The following is a 26,933-nucleotide window of genomic DNA, read 5'->3' on the forward strand; positions in this document are numbered from 1 at the left end:
TTTGTATCTTCTTATGGAAGATGATGTTTCATTTGTATGTTTCGTCTCGTATTAAATATTAATAATGAAATATTAACATCCTGAGGTAAAATGTGGGTTTTGTACTTTTTATGTCGGGTTAATGTGGATGTATTAAGTAAAAACGCGTCATTTGTACCTTTTCACTCCTGTTCCAGTCGTGTTGAATTTGTCGAGCAGGCAGCGCCTGAGAGAAATTTTCGCGCCCTTCAGTAAACTAGCTCGCGCGGTCTCCTGGGTAACGGTGCCTATGGCAACCACTGTAAACAACGCGCCCTGCCACACCGAGGAGAAGAGCGAACAAAACGCTAACGTTATGGCTTTCTGCAACACCGAGTATTTCGACCAGATTGGGAATATTCAAAAGAGCATGAACGAACGGTAAGAGCATGGTGGACATATTTATGTATAATTATTATTTTTACGACATTACGATAGATGCTGTATTGTCTGTGAAATAAACATTAGGAAATGTAAGTGGGCCTTGTATGAGGCAGCGCGGTAGATTTCAGCTCTCACCGGAATGTAGCCGTCGAGCTCGGTGAGACGAGAGCGATCACTAGTGGGAGTGCGCTGAACTACTCATTATAGCGTTTAAAATACAAATAATGTATTAATCATCTGTGTGTGCTAGTAAGCTCAAGTAGTATGTCAGATTTTTGCGTATCTATCTTATTTCAGTATTAAGCAAGTTCGAAAAATTTACTTAAGCCTTCGCAGATTATTGCTTTTCAAAATGGTATTTGGTCGCTTTCTTTCTGTGAGAAATGTAAGGTTTTAACTGTATTATTAAGTTAGTATATTTAGTAACGCTATCTGGTTAAACTGTGTGTGTATATATATATATATATATATATATATATATATATATATATATATATATATATATATATATAATAAATGTTATCTGTTTAAACTGTAGGTTATATGTAATAATAATTTCTTAATTGCTACACATGAACTCTGAAAGCTGCATTATTACATTTACATTTAGTCATTAAGTATTAAGATTGTTTTTTTCTGTATTTAGGGAAAGATGGAGACATGAGCTGGAGGAAAAACTGTTTGCCTATTTAAGATCAGAAGAAAGATTGTAAGTATAAATACATTAGAACCTTACAAAAATATTAATTGTAAATATCTTATCAAGAAACAAATACAATTATATAAAATATATAATGATTTATGTTATCCTACATCCACATCCAAACAGAATCCATAAAAATAAAGCCATTGGATGTGTGTAGACAAAAGGCAGAAGCACATGTTTTGATGTGCATTGTGATGTAGGACTGTATTCAGTACAAAAAAATGTTCATCATCTTTCATATGTGCTTTTAATTTATTACTTTGAGTAATTATTTGTCATTTTATCCTTTATCCTATGCATTTTTATTATTGTTATACTAGTGAGTCTAAATAGTAGTGACGATTTGTGATGCTACTTCAATTGTTTTATTGTTTCACTGATATAATAGGCATTCTCCAATAAAAGGACAAATAAGTAGACTATGCACTCATTAATGATTTAGTGATACTTACTCTTTTTTTCTGTCTGTTTAAGTGCTTGAGAACAGTTTGTTTTATGATGGCTCAATTAAATGCATTTATAAAAATAAAGAATTTTGATATGAGGCCATAGCGGTCAAGGGTATGTGAGAGGTTAGCAGACCAGCATTTATCATTCATTTTAAAATTCCAGCCGTCATTATCCATTTTCGCCCTTTGCTAGTCACAAAACTCCATCTTAGCTGTGGAGAATCCATTAGTTCTACTGTAAGTGGCCCTTGACAAATATGCTGTGTTTTAGTTTGTCTTGTACTATGCACAGTGAGGAGCAATTAGTTATACTAATAAGCTAGCATTAACCTATTTATAGTAATGTTTGACCTGTTTGTAACAGGTCTCTATATTTATTTCCATAAATAAAATAGACAAAGTAAGTGCAGTCTGTTCTATAAAAGAGAGAGAGAGAGAGAGAGAAGCAAAGCTGTCCATTTCATGTCTGTCTCCTGCTCACAGGACTAAGTTGAAGTGTGCCAAGATGCACTGCTATTACAAGGAGCTGTGTGAGAGAGAGCAGCAAGCAAAGACACGCAACCTTGAGCTTCTTGGGAATGTGGAGAACTTGGCATCAAAAATGAACGAATTCTCCATTGATTGTAGCCGGCTGCTTCAAAAGAGGGTAACAACCTTGGCCAGCTTCATCTGTCCCAATATCCATCATATGCGCTTCTTAAAACATTGCTGACTCTTTGTGTGTTGTTGTGTCCCAGTTTTTATCATTAAAGATGTACGTTTGATTTGGTTTAGAGCAAATACATCAAATCAAACTGTTGCTTTGGCAGCGCAGCCTGTCTTTTTTTTATTATTTTTTTTATTTAATATTTTGTTATTCTCATGTCAGAACAAATGTTTGTGTTTTTTTGGTTGTAGATGTGAAATGAAATTTGAAGTCTTGTGTGTTATACTAACCATGATATTCAGTGACCCAAATGACAGCTGTTCGGGAGCAAAAAAATGTTAGTGTAGTCTCAATATTTGATTTGCATTTGCCAAAACTAAGAGATTCTTTTGAGACACTGATTTTTTTTTTTTTTCTCCCCCAGACATATATTCTGAGCCTCAATTAGACCATTGCCATAATCCTGTAATTGTCCGTCTAATTGTCTTCCAGTGTTTAAACATTCACACGTCTTGTTGTTTGGGAACAATCATAAACACTCCAGCACTCATTTATCACCGCACACAAATGCGAAAAAGAAAACAACAGCTCCGTCACATTGTCACTTAAAACTGAACAGTGCTCCACAGCTTAATATCAAATTAGACAAATTGTTTAATTACACCACCACAAATTAATCGCCTTGTATTCAGATAGTGGAGTGCCTCTGAATTTCCCTTTTTGTGAAAAGAAGCCGTTTTCCCACTTTTTGTGTGTGTTTGTTGTATTTTGTGTTGTTGCTGAAGGGGTTGCTCTGAATTGCAGTAGGAAAAGATACCTGCTAATTTAGCTGCCAGTCAAGGAGTATCACTTTGATTTTTATTACACTCATTTGATCGTTATTACTTAATTGCTCGAATTCACACCATGACCTCAAAACATCACATTCAGCTCTAAAACACTCTTTCTATTTCCCTCACTTATGTTTTTTCTTCCCCACCCAGATTTTTAACAGTGCTAAGATTTGTCTGCTTGTAGCTGTGTTATCACGTCTGAAAGGGGTGTAAATGGTTTGCTACTTTGGTCCCTTTTGGGAGTGCAGACATTGTCTTACGAGAATGAAGTGGGAGGTTGGAGGTAATCCCAGTGCCCTCATCTATGCCACTGCTTAACTCGCCAAACTGATTAAGAGCCTTGGCAGGCACTATTAAGGGCACTCACAAAGGAATACACACACTGATTAGTGCTACGTTTAGGGACATAAACATATTTTTCTCCTCCACTGCTTTGTTTGTAATATTTAATGAAAAAAGAAGTTTATAGATTTGAGTAAATTGTAATTTCCTGTGTACTTGCGTCTCGTCACTGCAGAGTTTTTTTTTTTTTTTTTTTTTTTTTGGAAGAACCAGGTTAAAAATTGCATGCATTGTTAAAAAGGATCTATGTTAGTAATGATTTGACTTGAATTTATTTCAGCTGGAGTGCAAGAATCACATTACCAGACTGAAGGAAGACAGGAAGAAAATGGGGAGCAGGGGGGAATCGGAAGCAGACGAGGTAAGAGAAAATTATCGTGTCATCTATGGAAATTACAGTTCAGTGGGGAATTTACAAAGCTATCTGTGTGCCTTTGATAAAACTGCAGTGCTGTGATGGGATCCAATGGAAGTGTGTCGTTTTTTCAAAAGAAGAGAGTTGAGAGTTGTAGAGAAAAATACCACAACCATTATTCTGCTCAGCCTCCCTCTTCAGGAGACACTTTTGACAGTTTATATGGGGTATCAGTGTTCAAAGGCCACAATTAATTTATTATCAAAAGCAAATTGGAAAGTGCTTGAAGTAATTACTGTTTTGCTCAAATGGCTTCTTTGGTTTAACAAAGGAGTATCACAGTCTTAAAACAAAATGATATTATGCATTTTTAAAAGGCTTTTTAAAATGAGAAAAAAAAGAATGGAAAAGAGTGGAGGAAAGAGTATTGCGGAAGCCTCTGGCAGCTAATGCAGTCCAGCTGACCGTGTGTCAGTTTTGTCTGCAGTGTTTATTTCACGTCATGTGTGTGACAGCTAAAACAATATGCATCCAAACTCTTTCTGTCAGTCCCTCAAATAAAAGTCGCTGTTATGTAGATTGCTCTGTGGCGGTCGTGAGGCTGTTCATTTTTCTTGTCGTATCTGTAGTGCCGCAGGTGTCTAATCCTAGCTGCTTTGCCCGCACAGACGATGTAGTTCAAGCCCGTGGCTGTAGCTTTCCCTCTCTTCAAGCAACTCGAGCTCTCTCGGATGAAATGTGGAAGACAGCTCATAATGACTTGGAGCATTCCGTCTAGAGCAGTCACTTGTGACTGTGCCGCATCCCCTCTCCCAAATCCCACCCCCCTCCCTCCGGCCTGCCGATATTGTAATGAGCAGAGATGGGAGGAATCACTCCATTATGCATAGGCGCCACCACTGGCTGCGTGCATGTCCCCGAGGCTGTAGCATTCATTAAGGGGAGCTTACCAGCCTGAAAGCTGGGAAGCCACGATAACGGGATATGATTTTCATATTTAATATATTCCTTGGAAGAGCAGGCGCGTGCCGCAGATTGATAGAAGAATCAATTGCTACTTTAGCGAAACACTTTCTACTTTGCCCTGCAGCTAGCGATGGAATCACTCAGCCAAGAAATTAACTTTTCCTCTCACTCCATTTCTTTTTTCTTTTTTTTTTTTTACTTCTACACTGGATCTGCCAGACAGACTGCGTGGTTTACAGTGGATGTTATTAAGCAGCTAACGGGTTGTTATTTAAGACCCTTATCAGAAAAGAAACAGAAGCCGGGGTTTTTTTTTTGTTATGTTGAATGTTTTTTTCTTTTTACCCGTCCGCCACTCTTTCTCCATAGTGCGGTATTTCTGTCATGAAACAGAGTTTAGGAGCATAGGATTGTTAATAAGATTAAAAGTTAAGACACTGATCTCAGTGCACTCTGCTGAACAGACAGTTGGAAGAAAATCTAACCTTGACCAAAAGAAATCCTAGTCGGTCTGTAAACAGCCACAAAAATGATACTTTGAAATGTTTTGGATTAAAGCTTATTTGAAAAGAAGCCACTGTAACCTGAATTGTCAGGGTTGAGTTTTGGGGCCAAGGACTAGTGGAAGTAAAGCAATGAGAGAAAGACATATCAGAAATGTAGCTCCCACTTGCTGTCAATAAGGTATCCTTGACCACCCAATTAATTTGAGCACTTTTAAACCTCTCGACTCGGTGTACTTGACTTTTCTTCAGTTTTACTTCCTTTCATGTTCATGAATATAGAAAAGTAGTATATCACATTTTTACAGATACACTTGAAAAAATATTAAACTTTTCACATTTTTCAAAATATTAACAAACTCTTCCCATGGGTATTTAAAAGGACATGTCTCAAACAGTTAATTCCCCTCAAAATGTTAGCTCACCCAAAAATGATCCTGATCTCACCTTCGTGTTTTTCCAAACCAGTATAACTTTTGATTCACTGTTGTAAACAAAATATACAGTGGAAGCAAATATGGAATGATGCTGAGGATTAAAAAATTATGAAAAGCATCATGAAAAAAAAAAACATGCCATATTCCGAATCATAACCAGTCGCTATATACTACTTTTAATATGTTGTGTCCCACAGGAAAAAAAGAAAATCATACAGGTTGAGAAACAGTTCTATTTTAAACAGTCATTTATACACTTTTTCATAAAAAAATTTATTGTTGTGAAAGTTTTAGCAGTGTTTTATCTCCTCCCTCCAAATCCCCCCCATACCCATCCCCTAAGTTTTTTTATTTATTTTTTTTTATTTTTTTTGCCTTAATTGCTATTAACTCCTGTCATCCACTACCTACATCTACCATATATATTGTTTGACTTGTACAGCTCCCGAGCAGCTTCAAGCTTCCCAGCAAACAGGGATCATCACAGAGTGCTGTCGTCTTCACGGGTCACCAGACCTCAAACGGCTCATCAAGAAATGATGGCGTCACAACCACACGCTCACCATCTCAAACAGAGCTGATACCTAATCATCCTTTACTCTCTCCTCTACAAAGTGGCCTTTGTATGCACTCGCATCTTTCAAAAGCCGCTGACACTGCCATTTCATCTGATGACATTCTAAACTCAGGTGATTTTCTTGAGGGCAGACATTTGAGTGACGTGCATGAAAAGCAGATGAAGTCTGATTGGGACGTCTTTCAGAGGACAGGAGAGCAGCATAGATGGGAAGAACTAAACTCACCTCACACAACCCTGAAAGAAGCCGAGGTGTCCTCTCGATCTGCGACCGCGAAGAAGCCTGCACACATTGTGTCATTAGAGAGGTGTCCGAGCCGCAGTCCTTCCTCAGATACTACTGATCCAAGAGATTCCTCACAATACATGAACTCTGGAGGTGACGATGAGGAAGTGTCTGCAGAGGATGAAGGTGACTCTTCACCAAGACATCAAGATCTTTCAGGTTTGAATTTTTCTGCTCAATTAACTGCAGCTGTACATTGTGATTAAGCAGATTTATTGATAAAACTATTTATTTATTTTTTTTATTTTTTGATTACCCCATTTTAAGAATTATAATCTTCTACACATTTTAGATCACACTAACAGCAGACATCAAGCCTTGAGGGGAGATGTTGTAATTCAAGAACAGCATGTAATATCCTTTCAAACCAAAGGTGGCACACACAAGCAGGTCAACACACAGGAACCTGGAAGGTCTTACTCTCACGAATCCCCTAACAGGTACGGTTGCATGGATTGTACAACTAATATCTTCCTTCTGAACACAGCCAGAAACTCGTTGAACCTAAAGAGTTTTATGAGGTTTATGAGAACATTTAAACTGCCTTGTCAATCATCTTGTCACAGTTAACTTCATCTATTTCATTTAATTTGATTTCCTACATTATCTGAGAAATTAAAAGACAAAAAATCATGCCAAGAACTCTCCTCCTGTGTTTGCATAATAATGAATTTGAAAGTTAATGATCAAACATATCTTTATGAAAGATCACTGTTGTTGCAGATTCAATATAATGAAGAAAACATTGAATAAATATTTTTCATCAGGTTAGATATTGATTATTACTCAAACCCTTTTCTCTACCTGTCTGTCGATATTGGATATCCACCATGTTTGTAATTTAACAATGTTTATGTGTATTTGCAGTTCTTATAGAATCCTTGATCCACACACAATGGGCTGTGGGCAATATTGGCCATTAGAGTGTACTGAGGAGGGCTTTTTTTATTTTATTTTATTTTTTATTTTTTATTTTTTTAGAAAAGAAAGATTAAGCATTTTGAAATCACTGAATTGTAGAGCTGTTATGAAAAGGGAAGCTAATACAGTCAGTAGTAGAGTTTCGGCAAAAAGTATAAACATCAAGTGGGAGATCATTTATCTGTGTGTGGTTTTGTCGGATGGGGAAGCGTGTACATGTCCACATGGGTGTACAGATTTAATGAACTGGGGTTCTGCAGCAAACAACCTCACTCAGTAAGGCTCAGTTGTGGCTTTAGGACACCTTGTAAGGAAGGCTCAAACCCCAAATCCAACATTATTGGCCTAATCCCAGATAAAGCTTTAAGGGAGCAATTTTCTCCTCGGGAAATTTGACCCCAAGTCCCAGTAGACTCAACTATTTCTTGACTTCATAGAATTTACTGAAGAATAAAAGTGTGGGCATCTTGAAGGCTCTGCTCAGGTGGATAGTTAGTAGACTGGCTTGATGCTTAATTTTTTAAAATATTTTTATATTTTATATTTATATTTAAGTCTTTATATTTATAATTGAATGCACATATAAAAACCAGTCTATTTTCATTTTCACTTTAAAACATATGAAATAAATGTATGTACATTTGTGAGTACTTATGCCTGTTAGTCTATATGTGTTGATAACAAGATTTTGTCCCTTCAACCCCTTCGTAACACATGCTGCTGTGCTTATGGACATAACTTTTGAAAAAGAGACAATATCAGTTACAACATTATATTACTAAATTCTCCTGCTATATATATATATATATATATATATATATATATATATATATATATATATATATATATATATATATATACACTCCCCTAGAGTTAAACAGTTGAGTTTGACTGTTTTCGAATCCATTCAGCTGATCTCTGGGTTTGGCGGTAGCACTTTTAGCTTAGCTTAGCATAGATCATTGAATCTGATTAGACCGTTAGCATCTCACTCAAAGATGACCAAAGAGTTTCGATATTTTTCCTATTTAAAACTTGACTCTTCTGTAGTTACATCGTGTACTAAGACCAACGGAAAATGAAAAGTTACGAAGTGATATTACGCAGCGCCTGAAAATAGTCCCCAGCTAGTTTGTGTAGTTGCAGCAATAGGAGAGTTGCTGGGGACTATTTTCCCTATTTTACGGCAGTAAAGTTTCTTAATTATTACGGTGCAGCTTTTCATTTCCCGTCTGTCTTAGTACACGATGTAACTTCAGAAGAGTCAAGTTTTAAACAGGAAAAATATCAAAACTCTTTGGTCATTTTTGAGCGAGATGCTATCGGTCTAATCAGATTCTATGATCTATGCTAAGCTAAGCTAAAAGTGCTACAACCAGATCCAAATATCGGCTGAATGGATTCCAAAATGGATAAACTCAACCTTTTAACTCTAAGGGAGTTGTAAAATGAGCCTATTTTCAAAAAAAGTGGAATGTTCCTTTAATTCTGCAGTGAATAGATAGATTAATGGAAGTTTATTTGATCATTATTGCCCAGTGCATACATGGAGTGCATTATCTACTTTAATGAATTGGTATACATACATAGTACTAAGGTATGCATGCAAATTCTGTATGGCAGAAATTTTTGGCAGAATCATTTGTTTGCTTCATGCATAATAATAAGGGCTCTGTGATCAAATGAGATGTTGTGTATCAAAACAAACATCCCCTTCACTTTAGATGCTAATGCGTGTGCTAATCCTCAGTGGTTCCCTATGGAGGTGATTGTAAAGTGTTTCCTTGTAATTTAAGACCTTTTAATAGATTTAAATGACATTTTATTGAAGACACCCACCACTTCTCGGGCTACTACATTATAAAATTTTTGCTCACATTGTCTAGATACGAATATGGTTGGTAGTGACCTCTCCGGCATGTTATTATTCGTTGTGAATGTTTGCTGTTAAAATGAGAGTTTGTGGCCTTGTAAAGAGGCCAGGCTAAGAACAAAGCTCTTGTAATGTTATTGTGCGTGTAAGCAAGAGAAGGAGAAACCATTAGTATCAATCTTAACATTTAGTAAATAGCATGTCGCACATGTTGTGATGCGAAAGTGGAGTCAAGGCTATCGTGCGCTCGGGTCTAGAGAGGAGAGTGTATCATTGTATTCTTTCGAGCATTCCCTCTCAGCCTCTCATATGACAGCACGAGTTTGTGTTTTCAAAGATCTTGATGTGCTCCAGTTGATCTTTCAACTAACCCATTGTAATTCTACCTTTATAAAAGGAAAGATCAGCACTAAAACACCTTGTAATGGATCCAGTATGAAGCTCTTTCAAGTATGATACTGAATTTGTAATGACTGTGTATCTTCACCGATTGATTTGTTAACATATTCGTATCTCAGTATTTCCATGCTTTATCTGAGTCACATCAGTTCCCTTGTTGCATTTTATTTTCAAGGAGGACTAGAATATATGCTAGAGGAACCATTATTGCTGTTGTGGAGAAAACAAATTGTTGAAATATAGAAAACATGCTCCTCATAAATGGCCTCAAGAGCAAACACCTATGGATGTTGCCAACAATATTCTGTAATCAGCCGCTGTTTGGGTGTGTTTGGTGTTTTGAAGAGCCCTGGCGAATAAACTAGGGGGAAGATGATGACAGAGCAGAGGGATGTATGGGGGGAAGGCTGTTTCAGCCGCTTTGAAGAGGACTTTGCCCAGATGGATTGTGCTCGACAGAATGTCATGGATATAATTCACACAAGCAGCTTAATCAGGGTGTTTCCAGGAAACAACCTGCCAAAGAGAGGCAGCGATTGTTTGGTGGCCTCTGACCCCAGGGCCCATTATAGATTGTCATAAATTCTTTTTGCCCATTTTATATAGTGGGGGTTTTAGGATTTGGGTCCAGGTTTTGCAGAAGCTATTCTATAAGGGCCACCCCGTGCTTAATACGTCAGTGGGAGAGATATGGATCTGCTAAAACAAAATGAGCCACAGACAATATTTCAAATTTCTACAGCCAATGCTTCTCATTTAAAACCAGAGAAGAATAATATATTAATAATATTAATTTTGTGCGCGTGTGTGTGTTTGTTTGTTTAATTGCAATTTAATTTTTTTAATGCAATTTAAAAAAAATTAACTTACTTAAATTCCTAATGCACGTTCCTGGTCTTACTGTGCACAACTCATCAGTGCTTAACATTCAGAAAAATAAAAATGTCATCTTGTAAGTAAATACATGTAATGTCACTTCATGTAATTAATGTGACATCAACTGAAGCAAATTATGGAAGATTTGAAAAAAGAGTTACAATTAGGATATGTCTAGATGCTGTCGAAGGTGAACATCATCTTCAACCTCCTCATCCCATTTCTAAATGCCCCTTAAAAGTGGTCCGCCTCAAAAGTCCTCCAGAATCCATTGCAAACTCACTCTCAGACAAGAGACAGCAAGTTATTTCTTTTATGAAACAATGTCTCAGCTTTCAAATGTTTTCAATTTTTAAGAAATTTAAATGATAAATACCATTGTGTGGCTCTAAAATGTGTCATGACAGATTGCTGTAGCACCTCAGTTAAAGCAGCACCTCAACCGATCATCTTTTCATATTTACTAGTTAAAAAGCATGACATAAATATTAATGCACATTAGAAGGTATTTTATTTCAACAATGGACAGGCATCAATATATACCAATATCCAAGTTTAAGTCCACCAAAGTAAATCTACTCTCCTGTCTGGTTTGTTTGACGGACAAAATGACCAGATTCAGCAATATGATTGGTCAGATCCCCTGCCAGTCAATCTCCCTGCGAAGGGTCAATTCCCAGTTGATAATATCAAGTCCCATTCTGTATTTCAAATTAAACAGTATTTTTGCTTGCAAAATGTAGTTTCTATACGGTATATACACAATATACATGATAATTTAACTTGTTTGTTGGTTCTTATTTTCCAGGCTCTCCATGGAAGGATTTTGTCATCTTCTGCACAGCATTGAGCGACGTCTCAGTGCTAAAGACATGAACCTCTACAGAAGCACAGTCCATGAGCAGAAACTCGATGATATCATCAGGTCAGAGAAGGAAGATGTTTTGTTCCCTCCTTGAGTCTGCTTCCTCTCATGTTGCTGTAGTGTTCACAGATTCAGTGGAAATTGCATTACCCTGCTTTTAAGGGCTCTCACTATAAATTAAGTGCCATTACTTTGGCACCAACAACACTCTGGCAATAAATCTTGGTTTCTAAGTGGTTTTGAATCACAGTGAATTGTTATAGTAACGATTTTGCAGTGGCATCCATACATGCCAGTTTACTGTTTTCTGTGTTTATTTGTGTAATTTGAAGTGAAGAATATTTGTGCAGATATAAAGGCGGCTCAAATGTGTGTGACTGAACTCAACATATTCTGGTTTCTAAGGTCATGTTTCTTTATGTATTGCCCAGTATATGTGGTCAGTGTGGGCGTCTGGATGGTGTGGAAGTGCATGCGTGTGGTGCTGTGGTTCTGCAGCAGCTGCCCCTGTTGTCCTGCAGTCTATCTCACGGATGCCTGTTACCCAGTGATCTGATCAACACTCACTGGTCATCAGCTACAAAACCAGAACAGATCAGGTATAGTGCTTCCTTACAGTTCTCAGCTTGTTTCACTGTCATTGAGTATTTGAGAGCCTATTTATTTTGGCTTTTCTGTTTCTTGTGTTTTGGAATGATTAAACTGGAGTGTGTTTTTAATTGATTACTGATTTAATGTTTTATAAGTGTAAGACTTACAGCTTCACTGGGTTCCACTGACAAAGTACTAAGCTGTTTTTGTAATACTGCATTTTTTTGTATTGTATCGCTGATATGTACATATAAATAATATAATAATAATATAATATACACACACATATATATTAATGTTTGTGTTTCTCGCCATTATTTGATTGTGATGTATATGAGTGCGGGTCTTGTCCTGGTTTGGGCATGCAGGTCGTGTCTGTCAGCTGATAGTGCTCTGCTGTGGGACTGCTGCTTCAGACACTTCTTACAGCTTCAGCAACAGAAAATCCTCAGCATCGACCACATCATCCAGCTCTTCACTCCCCTCCTAGTGCCAAATAATGCCACCTACACTGAGAAGGTATCGCTCTTACTCTTACCTAATTTCTGCTTCCCAATAATTTCTCAGTCTCAGTTTTTTTTTCATACTGCAAGTATTGTTGGCACATACCTGTTATATAATATGGTGAATTGTCTACAGCCGTAGTCTAAATAGTCTAAATCAGTTTGTGGTGATAAATTGTGTTTATTACTTATTTTAGTCAAATCTATCTATTAGGGTTGTAACGATACACATGTTCATATTGAATCGTTCGGTACAAGGCTTTCGGTTCGGTATGCTTTACAAACCGAACAATTAGTTAGACTAATCCTATTACATTTGGAAAATAAAAGTGCTTAAAGTGTGTGAAATGTAATTTTCTCAGTGCCACTGCGCTTAACAAGACCGGCAACGTGTTGCACCAGTTGAGTCAGTGGCGTAGCAGACATCTTTATGCCTGCGATCACCTACCCTTGCTGGCTTACGTTGTAAGATGATCTTGCATCGCCGATAGATATGTGTATTTAAAAAAAAATTAAATAAATTTGGCAATAATAGCATTAATTGCCATTTCCAATTAATGTAGGCCTTTTACATTTATTATTGTTATGAAGTTACTTTTATTATTAAATCAAGATTACAATTAATATGCCCTGTAATAATTACCACATAACTGACACACTGCGAGGATAACAAAAGATTAGGCTCTTTGCTTCTTGATTAGAATGATTTAAAAAAGGACTTTTAAAAACGTTCTATTGCACATTGAATAAGAATTATATAATTAAAATATTAACACTACAGTCATCAATAAAAAATCAATGAAATAGGCTTTTTCAGGCACTGACTTTCAACTTTCTGTATAGTGAATTGACTGAGATTAAGATGTTCACCGGCATAACTCTTGCACAGAAAATACACGTTGCTTGTGTGATATCCACTGGCTCACCTTCATGGTTTAAAACAGGAATATTTCCAATGCTGCGATGTAACCAATTACTTTCTTTCATTCTTCCATGGGTCCTTAGCTGTTTACAGCAGGAAACAGTTTTTCTAGGAAAAACTCCAGTTCTTTAATGAATTAAAATGGAAATCTACTTCAGCATTGCTGAAAATGCCCTTAAAGTTTCAGTGATTCGTGTTAGTGTCCATAAAACCACTTTTTAATGTCTTTAGTGGTGAATATGGATGTATTATTATCCTGGAATATATAACAATTACAGGAAAATAATGTTTTTTGAATATGATGCAGCTGTCCCATTAAAATGACCTCATCCTGTAAATGTATATGGGCATTTCGTAGAGCAGCCCTGTTATAAATTTCAGCTTCATAAAGTTATTTTTGTTAAAATGAGGTCATGGGGTTGGTGTTGCTCTCCTGTTGTTATAAGACGATGTGGGAATCTATTGCTAGGATGTGATAATAGTTGACATTTGACCTCCTTTCCTTGTCATTATTTCTGATAGTTTCTCTTGACACAGTGCAGAATTGATCAGCATTTTTTACTCGCATAGTGACTATTTGGCTTGCTTTATAGTTGCGGTTTATATAATGCTTATGTATTTTTCAGTTGTTCTGTCTGTTCTGTATCTGGTCTCAGGATCTGACTCGAAGATGACAATTTAACTAACAGTTTACAAAGACATAGTAATATCAGTGTTTTGTAATATTGCTGAACAGCAGTTTTAAGTTGAGAGCAGAGCTTTGATTAAAGATAGCTATTTTAGTTTAGAGTTTTTAAAGTCAGTCACGAGCTTCCCTCATGCAGTGCATTGCCGTGGTATCAGCCCTCAGATCTTGTAGAACTGTATGTGAGAAGATGAGAGGCTGAGCAGTGAGGGGCACTGATTTTTGCAAGAAAATAATTGGAATTCTGGAGAATCTATTCCTGCCGATTCTCTGCAGGAATCATGTATGTTTTGTTGTTGCTGTTTTTAGCAAATTCCAAAAAAAAAAAAAAAAAAAAAAAAAAAAAAAAAACACCATTCAATTTAGTCAGGCTGAATCTGGACACTATACACATATTGTTATCATTATGAATAACATGATCTGGAAATATCAGGGAATTTCAAAACTGTGATTTCCAGGCATGCAGACGTTTTTGTGAATTATAATTTTTTTCTAATCATGCAAGACTGGAAATATTAGGTGGTGGAACCCTGAAATAAAGACAAGTCTTCTCTTTGTCATCCAGGCAGGGGAGCTTTTGAAGAGGCTTCTGACCCACGAACCTGAGAACCATCAGCCATCAGAAAGTGAACTGTCATCTTCTTGCAGCTTGCCCTCTCTTCTGGATGACAGTGTGGAAATCAAGGCCGCCAGGCCTTCCACAACAAGAGAGCAAACTGTTGGAGCACAAGGTTAGTAGGCTTGTCTGATATCTCCTCTTAGCTGGCACTTTTATACAAATTCTGCTTATTGCAAAAATCAGGTTTCCGGCCTCAGATGAATAGACTGTTTAAATACGGAGATGTGTTAAGAGCCGTGCTCGGCCAGACAGTTTAGATCAGAGAGAGAATCTGAGAGGGACTCCCCAAAAGCAGGCGAAGCGCATGAACAGCTCATTTCCAGTGGCAAAGCAGAGAAGCATCATCTCGGTGGCTCCGTTCTGATGAAGGAAGAGGGGACCTCGAGTACTCGCAGGATGCCAGAGCTCTGACCCTCATGAGAATACACTTTTGCCCAAATCTCATTTCTGACAAAGCCAGCCAGCCTTCATTCTCCCTTTAAACCTGTCTTAATCAGTCCTGCTGTTCAGATTCAAAAAGCTCCCCACCCCCCTTCCCTAGCTCTGTCTCTCTCTCTCTCTTTTCTTTCTCGTTTCTCCTCTGTCTCGCTCTTCCACCGTCTCTCTCTGAGCTGCGCTTTCCTTCTCTTTTCTTTGTTTCAGGAATTCAAAGTGCTGAAGAGGACAGTGCCGACCAAAGCCCAGTGGAAAGTATTCCTATTAGAGGTAAAAAGGCAGATCGAAGAAGCGCCCTTTCGGGAGTTCTTCTGTGCCGGTTTTGTCTTTCTCCTCACGCAGTAGATAATGGGGGTCCCTTTTTTTCCCAACTGGATAGCTGTGAAAGGATGATCAAGGTGAATCAGAGGTCAAAGTCCCACCTGAAGAGTGAAACAGTTCCTCTAATTATCGGCAGAGAAAACAAACCCGTCTCTTTTCTTCTGCTCTAGGTATGGGTGAAACTGAGATTCTCAGAGCGCATAATGCGGAGGTTTAATTGTCCACTGGCCGGGTTGGGGGTGCCGCACAAGATCTGTCATTGGTTCTCATTATCTGCTAAACAATGCCAGCCAGAGGCAGACTTGAAAAGACTGGATGTCAAGGCATCCTTTGAAAAGCCTCGGGTAGCTAGTCCCAGCGCCAGCTCAGAAATGTAAAACTATCCATTATTCCACTTGGCTATCTGATTTCAAACTGTGCCTTTCATGCGCGGGGCTAGCCCAAGAGCGCCACGGAGAGAGAAGTCCAGCTTCTCACTGCAACTAATCAAAGGCATTATGGTTGTAGAAAACCGCCTCTGCTGTCCCTGGCTGCTCATGAGCTGTTTACAGGCGGCTAATGAAGACTGCGTCGAGTTCTGTTGCCTTTCGTATTACATCACTTTGCAATCATCAGTGGAAACAGTGTCCGAAGGGTGGCCTTCCACCGTCTCCATGCCACGCACAATAGTGTTTTATGTATATGGCGAACAAAAAGGAAATCTTTAGATGCTTTTGTACATGCTACTGGTGCCTATATTTTGCAGTCATTACACCAGAAGAAACAAGCAACAAACAACATACCATACTGCAGATATCAGGATAATGAGATGCTGGAAAGTATTAACCACTTTGACAATTTATTTATTTATTTATTTGCTCTCGGCATTTAAAACCGTCATACTTTTGGTTTCCAGGGCTCGTTTTCAAAAATATTTTAATCTTGAATGCTCGCTGGTTAAAGATCTCAATTTCCAAAGTTTATAGAGCATATAAACGATTTTGAATGGAAACATATAAGATGTGCGGCAACACAAAGCCGGCGAGCTCTTTTTTTTGTCTGGATTAGATCAATAGTTCAGTGCTCGCTCACTCTGTTTTTCACCTCCTCTCTTTGCTCATCAGTGGCCTTAAAGAGCTGATGTTGGTTCATCAAACATCAGGGCTCTGGAAAGTTGGAAGTCGAGGTCTTTAGTAAATATTTGACTAGCTGCTTTCGCATTTTGTATTTTTTTTTTCTATAGAGACCAAAGCATATCAGCTGCTTAAACAGTCTGTGGCACAAGAGAGGCACTGGAGTGACTCAGAGGAGGAGGATTCTGAGCCGTCAGGTAACGGAAAATAATAAATAAATTACATTTATTTTGCTGGAGAGTTTGCAGGTTGTCTGTCCACAGTGTGTTTGTAAATATTTATTTTTAAATGGCTCATTCTCAAAAAAATTTACCATTTGTGCCTAAAAAGTTCATTTGTTTCCTGCACCTCAGGCCTAAAGTACCAGCACCATAATTGGCAGACAACCATAAACTAACGTTTTTTTTATTATTATTATTATTATTATTGCCCCAATTGTAAATCACTTTTAATTATAATAATGTATGTACATAAATAGCCCTTTTCTTTTAAACTACATTTACAATGCCTATTCAACCCAGTTACATCTAAAAACATCTGGAGTGTTGACTGTTATTCATAGTAAATATTATCTGTATTTTATCAGACAAGTATATGCTATTTACATTACAAAACTGTGTATAATGCATTTTTAATATTGTAGGATAAATATGTAATAATAGCACACCTTTTCCCTTCTTTTATATTTAAATTATTTTCTTATCTAAAGACATTAACAAATTGGAGAGGTCTGAGGCGCTCCGGGAGTCTTTAGCACAAAATAGCAGGTAAGTACCCAAAAAATTATATATATGTATGTATGTATGTATGTATATAAGAATTTACATTTTTCCCATTTGTCCTCTTTTAATAAAAAAGCAATAAGTGTTTGTCCTTGAAACACTGTTAGCATCATTAACGCAAGTTCACGTGGGAGGCATCAGTCAAGCTGTATTTCCATTCAGAGCTTCCTCTCTTATCATCGGCATTATTTGATTGCTTCGGTAAATCAGGACTTTGAATGATGAAAAAGGATCTTGAGGGTACAGTGTTTAGGTTTTCACATCAACACAAGTTCACACAATCAGCTAAGACTCGCAGCCCTCCCAGCAGCACCTCTCCTTCATGAATCCATTAGGGGAGGTAATGGATGGGTAAACCTGGAGAAGAGTAATCGTCTCTGATTTCACATGCTTTTCCGAGCATCACGCTGACACAAGGGACGAAAGTCTCCCTCCCTGTCTTTTTTTTCCCCCTCGTACTCCTCTTCTCTCTTCTGCCCAGTCTTTATGCCCACTCTTTGCCCACCTCCCCTCGCGCTCTCTCGGCTAGTTTACACTATTTGCAGAGGAAAGGGTATAATGATCACACTCTGATAGAGCTCTCTGATGGATGCCACAGTCTGCCCAATGAATGGCCTCATTAATAAACATAAGCTGTCTCTAGTGTGAGATGCTTTTAGATCATCCCAGAACCTCACAGAGAGAACCCTGGCGGAGCTCGCTGCAAAGATGAAGGATTTCACTGCTGCATTTGCTTTGCTTTCAGGTAAAATATTTAGTGGCACTTTTTTTTTTTTGTGCTGTGTTGAAGAATTCCTCTTCTGCCAGTCACTTCTTGCGCTTTATTGCCTCTACAAGTACCCTGCACTCGAGCACCAGTAGAACACTACATGTGCTGTTCCCCCGTCCTCTCGTCTTTCTCGCTCTCTCGTCTCCGTCACTTACTGCTGTCATTCTGTCACCGAGCCGATGGGCACATTAAAAGACCTTCTGGTTGGGACCGAAACTCCCGACAAAATAGTAATAAAGCAAAATAAAATAAATCAAGTGCCTCTCTTTCTTAGCCGTAATTATGATTTTTGCGCTTAAGCTGAGACCGTAGCTGAAGAATTGGAGTTTAAAGCAGGCGCTTTGGTGCAAAAAAATGCATTTATGGGCCTTTGTGCGCCTCCTCATTATGTGTGGGGCTGATTCATTAAGTAATTGGTTTGCAGTTGTTTACATGAGTATTAAGGCCCCCTATTCAGCAGTCTTTGAGAGATACATTGTGCAAATGTTGCATGTTATGAATGCCCAATGAGAGGCGGGGGGCCAGGCCTATTGGCCAAACACTGCGCTGGGCTGAAAAGACCAGAGAAAAGCGTCAGGCACTGCTTTGCATAGCAATGACTCGCCCATAATAAGCTTTCCAGATTAAATACATGCAGTCCATACAAGATGCAAAGAGATACTCTTAACACATTTATGTGTGTTCATTTCACTATTATAGCACTGAAGAGAATTGGGGTCTTTCATATCCACCCCCGTTTTTTTTTTTTATTCCCTTCCCTGTGCTCTCGTCAGCGTGCCGTTTTTACTGCAAAATACTTTTAAGGAACACAGCGTTTTATTGTGTTATAATTCAGAGGCTTGTTGGACGGACCAGGCGGTATTTGTTACGCCTGTGTGCCGCAGTGATTCAGGAAGGAGAGCGCTGGAGTAAGCAGCTGCACTCCATGTAAAGACCTCTTGTTCCTGCGCTTTGTTTAAGGCTGCATGCCACAGCTTCCTCCTCTTCAGCCACTATTGTGTCCTCTGCTACTGCAGGCATGTTGCGCAGATCTCGCTCGCTCGCTATTTCTTAATGTCCCACTCTGTTGCTGAAAAATAAAAGGTTAGGATTAGTAGTTGGTTTTTTATAACATCTTAACCAATGTTTCATCAGTTTCTCACATTGAGGAAAACAAATGCGTTTGTAACTCCAGCAGGATGGTTAAAGTGTAAAAGGTCTTTTACACACCCTTGTAGGAGTTTTTGTAGTTTGACAAATTTGCACTTTAATTGTTTGTGTCATCGAGATACTACTACGTTTTAATTGCCATATTTTTTCTATATTGTTTTTATTCATTTTTATTTCAGCTTTAAAATTAGAAATATTGCAATGAGAAATACAAATCTGTCAAATAACTAAAATTATTATTTTGGAATATTTTCTTTTATTTCCGAGTTATCGTTACAGTGATTGATTTATTTTGTCTCTTTTTCTGGTTTTGGTCATCTACACTAGCAGTGGTGAGCGTGTCTTCAGCTGTGCACCAGTGAATGCTCGTGTGCGGGCGCTGGTGGGTGTAACGGGGGTAGCACTAAACAGCAGTAGCCAGTGGGGGTCACTCTCTTTCTTTGTGCCTCTCTATGTCCACCTTCTTTTGTCCACTAAAAAAAGAATATCCTCTGTACGCATTTACATTTAATTCACTGAGCCAAAAATGACACTTTCTTTATTTCAGACGTGAGGTCTTCATTTTGTTATATTAAATTAATACCAAAGTTAAAAGGGGTGGGGTGGGGGGGGGGGGGTAAATGCAGTGACCCAGTTTCTTTGAGGTGCTCTCTGTGTATACACCACAAATAAATAGAAAAGCCTCCTGCCTGTGCTCCTGCAGTTCTGGTTGTTGTCCAGCAGAGGGGACTCATATTCAGCCCAGCCGTGGGTGCTGTGACAGTGGCAGCGGGTGACAGTAGAGGGCGCTCTCTCTGCTGCTCTGAATCATTACCTCACTCCAGAGCTCTTGGCTCTTACAGGGGTCTATCAATGGTAAATCAGTGCTGCTGTAGGTCACAGCTGGGACCAGTGTAGGAGGTGCTACTGCTACCTTCACAAACACAAGCTCTATTATGTGTGGAGGCGTATAGATGTTTATATTCATATGCTATATTTTCATGATAGATATAGTTCCTTTTATATGTATAGACTGAAAAATAAAACTGTTGTGGAAAAAATTTGCACTCAAATTGCTATTAGTTTCACAATTATTTACAATGAATTGTCAAGTAACACACTAAATTAAACATGGAATTAAGTGGACAGTATTTACTGTAAAATATATTGCAACATCATAATCAACTATATCTATCTATCTGTCTATCTATCTATTCATCTATCCATCCATCCAATCGATAAATTACATTAGTTTTTTTTATATAAGTGAGTATCTGCGAGCTTTGACGTGACACACATACATTTTGTTTTACTTTATAAACAGACTATTTCAAAAGGAACAATATCAAAATGATACACTTTCATCAAATGTAATCGCAGAGCTATAATCGGATGTGATCACAGGTATTATGAAAATAACTTGGCCCAGACAACAAACGCAGACTAACTGCAGTCTATTTACATGAAGCGTATTGCTGCATAGGATGCCGAGAGACGTCTTTTATTCATAGCTCATAGATATCATAACAACAACCCACACACCCCATATATTAATGTATCAAATGCTTGCCTAAAAACGCACTGGGGCACTTTTCATCAAATATCGCAAATACATCCAAATGCTCAAAACAACGTGGAACAGAGGGAGAGCGGAAAAAGTAAACGCCGGAGCGGAGGGAAATAGAGAGAGGTTGCCGTCAAAGCAGTAATTTGCATCATTTTACACATTACATTCACCTCTGTGTATGAGACGCAGCCAAACAGTGGCCAGCCCTGTCTTACATATTCAGATTCGTTGCCTCAATTAAGTGAACCTCAGTGCAAGATGAACTGGCATAAATGTTTATGGAAATGGAATATTAGATTGGAGGGTCAGTGGCATTCACAGCTCTCTATGATAATAGTGTCTTGAAATCAGACTCGTCACTGTCTGAAGTGGCCCAGCTGATAGAGCATTCCCATGGCAAGCAAGTTATATAAAAGAATAGCCCTATTTACCCACCCAAACATGTATTTATTATTGAGCTCATCATGACTAAAGGGGGAAAAAGCCCTCAAATTTGGCTTTAGCGTTCACTACTGGGGAAGAGAAAAGCCTCCCTATTTTCAGCTTTCAGTTTGAAAGGGAGATGGGAAATTGGACACAAGATGTTTGTTTGTTAAAATGTTCATTTCTGCAGACAGTTTAGTATTTAATTTTCATACATCCCATAAAGCATTTTTTTTAAGCATGACCCATCAATGTAATCGTTATTCAAAAAATGCCCTTTATGTCTCTTATCAGCAATTCCTGTAGTATCAGTCTATAGAGTAGGACATGGCAAAACATACTCCTGGATTACAAAATAAATAAAATAAATAATATGCAATAAGTCAACATTACCATTTGTGGTCAAAAATATATTTTTAAAGTAATTTTTATTATTTAGAATTTTCTATACATCAAAATATTGTAAAAAATGTTTGAAACATTATAACTGTATTCAACATTGATAATAACAAGAAGAAATGTTTCATAAGCAGCAAATCAGCATATTAAAATGATTTCTGAAGGATCGTGTGACACTTGATCCTTCAGAGGCTGAAAATTTAGCTTTGCCATCACAGAAATAAAATATGGTACAATAAAAATTTGTTCTTTTAAATTGTATTAATATTTCACAAAAGTACTGTTTTTTCTGTATTATATGTTGTATCTAATAAATGCAGTAGTGGTAACTTTAGAAAACAAGGTGAGGAATAATGTACAGTCAGTCTGTCCATGTACAATGCAGCTGATTACCAAATAAATAAATGCAAGAAAAATGTGAACTCTACCAAAATTATATTTTCAGTCAGTATACAAAAAAAAAAAAAAAACGACAACACAGAGCTTAACAAAAAATAAAATAACTATACTATAACAAATTATGCTACACAAAAGTATTTCTAATACTCATGATACGTGTTTTGAATGTGCTCCGAACTATGCACCACAGATCTCAAATATCTCCAGATATCTGTTGATCACATTTAATAAAGACTGTGCTCAGTCCACCTTAAAGAGCAATTTGAGCAAGAAGATGATTACTACCTGCATTGTTGTGCTTTACAAGACTGCACCCTTAACAGTATGTTTCTTCGCCTTCGCCTTCTAAAATCATCAAAGTAACATTTACGATCAGTCTACTATTTATTGTAAACGGTGATGAAAAAGAATTCAGCTGCCAGTATCTGTTTCAGAAAGGTTTTTCACGGGCTGCATGTCAGTCAGGTTCTTTGACCCTGGGAGTGAATGCATCTGTGCTGCTTTTTGTATCTGTCTACTGTAACTCTGGTGCTCTGTGTTTTATGAGTTTGGAGTTGTATTCTTATTGAGCCAGAGGTGATTTATATAACTTGTTCGTTCTGACCCTGATCATAGCATCTGCATGCATGCATCAATAGAATTTATGAAATTTCGTGCTTTGTGCAGAGATGCTCTGGAAACAAAAGAGCCGAGCTGAATTATATGTGAGCCAGCCTAATTGAGGTCAACTACATCTTTACAGCTCCTTTGGTCAGTGTCAAGGTTGTGCACATGTGACTGAATTTGCAGTCGGGTCGTGGGGAACACGTGAATACACATACAATCAGTGTTCAGTTTATTCATCTAAATGCATTAAAGGGAAACTTGTGTTCCCAGAATCCTTTAAAGTACATCGACGTGAAAACGAAATGAATGATATGGATGTATGAAGACATGGATGGTGAGGATGAGGGTGAAGATGAAGATGCCATTGTTGATCTGAATAGCCCTGTGCTGATGTAAATGAAGAAGGAAGCCTGTATGAAAAGTAGCGTGAGCTTTTGCATATGCATCAATGCAGATCAAAGGCTTGTCAGGGGTCATGCATTTACATAGAGATATCAGTGATGCTATGGGAACCTGGGAACCCAGCAACCCGGCGCTCAGTCCTCTTATGAATAGAGCGCCCTGACCGGGTCCTTCAGCGCCATTAGAAAAGAAGTCAAGGAAGTTTATTTGGCCACTTGCCCCATCCGAGGGGAAATGATGTTCCTCAGGCTTTGGTTAGGTACCTTTGAAAGAAAAGATGGCGTTTTGGTAAGAGATGAAGGCTTCCTGTGTGTTGCTGCTGCACCGATTGCATGGGATTTTTTTTTTTTTTTTTTAGCTTTTATGTTGTGAAACAAAATGTTATTGTTATTACAAATGTGTAGTCTTATCTCTCTCTTTTTTTTCATTTCTCACAGGAAGACTGCAGAAAATAAAGCTTTCTCTGCTGTCCAGTCAAAGGGTAAGACAAATGACAGAAGTATTAAAACATTTTAAATGCAGCTGCCAGCACATTGTTCAGATAGCTCTTTATTTTAATGCTTACAATCCACAATAAGAGACACTACTACTCGTGAACTGATTACTGCACTGCCTACATTTTGTGAGTTCACTACCAGTCAAAAGTTTGCAATAGTTATGCTTACTAAGACTGCACAATTCATTATACAATAAAAACAGCAATACTGTGAAATATTATACAAATTTCAGATGTTTTTAAATGTAATGTATGCCTGTTGATGGTAAAGCTGGATTTTCAGCAGCTATTATTCTTTAATGTCATCTTCAGAAAACATTATTAATTATATTTCTTATTAATATCAACATTGAAAGAGTTGTTGCTGGTTAATAATATATAAATATAGTGTTCCTTTAGCTGAATTGGTAGAGCATTGTGTTAACAAGCGCAAGGTTAAGGGTTCAGTTCCCCCGGAACACATGATAGGTAAAAATTGATAGCCTGAATGCACTGTAAGTCGCTTTGGATAAAAGCATCTGCTAAGTGCATAAATTTAATTTTATATATATAAATATAAAATATGTAGTATATATATATATATATATATATATATATATATATATATATATATACACACATACATTATAAGTATATGTGACACTTTTATTTCAAGGTTCTTTAATAGATAGGTAAGGTCAAATAAATAGCTTTTATTTTATTTTAATTTTTTTGTTCTTTTTTTTTTTTTTACACCTTCATTCAAAGGTTTGAAGTATCACAGTTTCCAAAATATATGGAGCAGCCCAACTTTTGTCAACACTGATGATGATAATAAGAAATGTTTCTTGAGCAGCAAGCACTGAAAATTGGAATTTACTGATTACTGATTTGATCACAGCCATGAATTACATTTTAAAGTAGATTACAATAGAAAACAGACATTGAGAAAAAAAATCGTAGTAGTGTGTCTTGTTACTATGTGTGTTACCTATATTTTGGTCTTTATATTTTGTATCATTTATTTAATTCTCTGGAATTATTTTTTTTTTTTTTTACTTTTTATTTTCTATCATTCCTATGGGCAAATTCATCTCTGCCCCCTTACTGTAACAGATGTTCATGGTGTACATATATATTTTTGCTTGCAGCATTTTGGGGAGAATCAGATGACAGCAATTCAGAGATCGAAATGGCCTTGCGTCCTCAGTCCCGCAACACCAGCAGCCATGACTTTGATGATTTTTATGATTAACGTTTCTCTTTTGAGTGTTCACACTGTCAAGTTTTTATTGTTGTTGTTGTTTTTTTTCATTGAGCCGTTAATATGTTTGAAAGAGATGCCTTTATACGATCGCAAAACAAACAAAAATCTTCACTGAGGAATGAGTGCGACATTCCACGAAAACAAAAAAGAGCCATCCTCTTTATTGTGGCCAAAGACTGTGAAGGGTTTTCAAAACATGTCGGTGTTAACCCTGCTTGAATCTCTTTAGCTGAACAACACTTGGACCTGGTTGAAATAGATTAAACTTGGTTTTTAAAGTGATTCCTTTGCACTGTGTTGAATATTACGCATTTTAGATGCTGCAGGTATCTGGCGGTGAGTTGGAGTGGAATGCTCTGAGTCAACTCCTATGAAAAGCCAGTGCACAATGGCCACTCTGCATGCTGCTGAAACACCTTTGAACTCACTCAAGTACCCCTGGCCCATTTAGGAGGACAAAATGCGTTGTGCTCATCTCAATATAGAAACAAACGCTCTCTGTATTTGTGGCGGTTGAAAAGCGGTTTCATCAGCCGAGCGCGACGCGAGCGTCTCCCTTACCGACGATATGCGTGCTGCAAAATCCGCTTCTCTAAAAAAAGCACATATTTTTATGCTCTCTGACTGATTCTTGGGGGATGTCAAGGTAGTTTTTTACATTTTGCATCATAGGCAGTGTTGCTGTACAAAGCATGTGACGTGCTGGCTTCGATTCATTGTTATAATATGTCCCTCTAATGGTTATTTTTAGACTCCACATGATAGTTAAAATTACAGATAATTATGATAAGGCATTGAAAAGAGCACTGATCAAACACAGCAATATCATTACAGTAATAACGGCTATTTTTCCAAAACAGTCAATCAGTGATAACGACAGTAACCCTTTTTCTAATGGACCTGAAAATAACATTGCAAACTAAAATTACCGTGCACGGATTTCCAGAACTGTTTCCCAGCCATCAATAATCTACATCGCCTGTGACAGGGGATTGTCATTTTGTCTGTGACTCCGGGTTCATTTGGTTTCATCATATTTAACATGCACGGAGGCATGTTATCCTGTAATGATACCAAACCTGCAGCATTCTATCCATCAGTATGATTCCATTAGTTGGCTTTTAAGTAACTTTATGAGGCCGAACCTGCTAGAGTAGGACTCCACACTCATTAGCCGTAATGGCTGCAGCCAGCCTTGACCCGCACGTGTTGAAACGCGCCTGCATAATTTGGAGATTGCTAAAAAGCTCCCCTCACATAATATCTGTGTTAAGGATCATGTCAACAGATACTTGTGTGATGGAGGAAGCTCTGTGAGAGAGTTACGTTGCGTCGGCCCGTAACAACACCATAAACGCTTTTTAAAGGAACTGCCTTCCAAGCACTACTTCCCACGGACGTGCTAATAAAAATAAAAAAAGTCGAACCCGGAGTGCGACTTGCAAATGATGTCACTTCAAAACAGAGAAAATGTTTTGCTTTTGATTTCTTTTGAAAGAATGTGTGTGCGACGCCACTTTATAAGCGGTCTCCCAGCAGGGAAGGTCATTAAAGCATTCAGATTCCAAGGCATTCACGGTTTAAATCATCTGTTTAATGGCGTATAGTGCCTGATTTCAAGGCTCAGTTAGGATGTCTGTTGCTGGATCTCCTTTCATCTGATGAATAAGATCAGTCCGATCTACATATTAAAGTCTTTTCTTATTTTATTGAGAAAGTGTGTTTTTATCGAGCTGTTATGCATGGTATGTGTACAACATCAAGTCATGTGGCACATTTCAAAGCCACTTGTATAACTCATGCCCTACAAAACTGCTTTCTTTTTTCAAATGTATATAATGATTGTTATTATTTACAATATTTTAGTAGTACTTGAAAATGGTTGTGCTACTTAATTAAGCGTGGAGTCTCTGATAAACAGTTTTTATAAATGTCTTAACAGCCACTTTGATTCATTTAATGCATCCTTGCCGAATAAAAGTACCATTCAAAAAAAATAAAAAAAAGTTTCAGATATATTCATTCACAAGGTGTTCAAAACATTATTTTATCATATATTCATTTAGCTTCAAATGTGAAGATGATTTTGTTC

The 26,933-nt window shown here is 37.6% G+C and overlaps 1 protein-coding gene across 2 annotated transcripts; it reads left to right on the top strand.

Annotated features, from left to right (window-relative positions):
- Window positions 1–235: 235 nt before the first annotated feature.
- On the top strand, window positions 236–25,123 carry kiz (kizuna centrosomal protein). 2 transcript variants are annotated; one of them, XM_052580511.1, is made up of 15 exons: window positions 236–399; window positions 1,049–1,111; window positions 2,041–2,203; window positions 3,659–3,739; window positions 6,082–6,661; window positions 6,795–6,942; window positions 11,380–11,496; window positions 11,868–12,035; window positions 12,396–12,546; window positions 14,703–14,868; window positions 15,399–15,461; window positions 16,735–16,821; window positions 17,334–17,391; window positions 23,537–23,580; window positions 24,726–25,123. In XM_052580511.1, the coding sequence occupies exons 1-15, from the start codon at window positions 269–271 to the stop codon at window positions 24,827–24,829; spliced, it is 2,124 nt and encodes a 707-aa protein (XP_052436471.1). In that variant the 5' UTR covers window positions 236–268; the 3' UTR covers window positions 24,830–25,123. The 2 variants fall into 2 exon arrangements, with proteins under 2 accessions (XP_052436471.1, XP_052436472.1); XM_052580512.1 differs by lacking the exon at window positions 15,399–15,461.
- The last annotated feature ends 1,810 nt before the right edge of the window (window positions 25,124–26,933 follow it).

The sequence above is a fragment of the Carassius gibelio genome, chromosome B17, assembly GCF_023724105.1.
Source record: "Carassius gibelio isolate Cgi1373 ecotype wild population from Czech Republic chromosome B17, carGib1.2-hapl.c, whole genome shotgun sequence".
In the NCBI taxonomy this organism is placed as follows: domain Eukaryota; kingdom Metazoa; phylum Chordata; class Actinopteri; order Cypriniformes; family Cyprinidae; genus Carassius; species Carassius gibelio.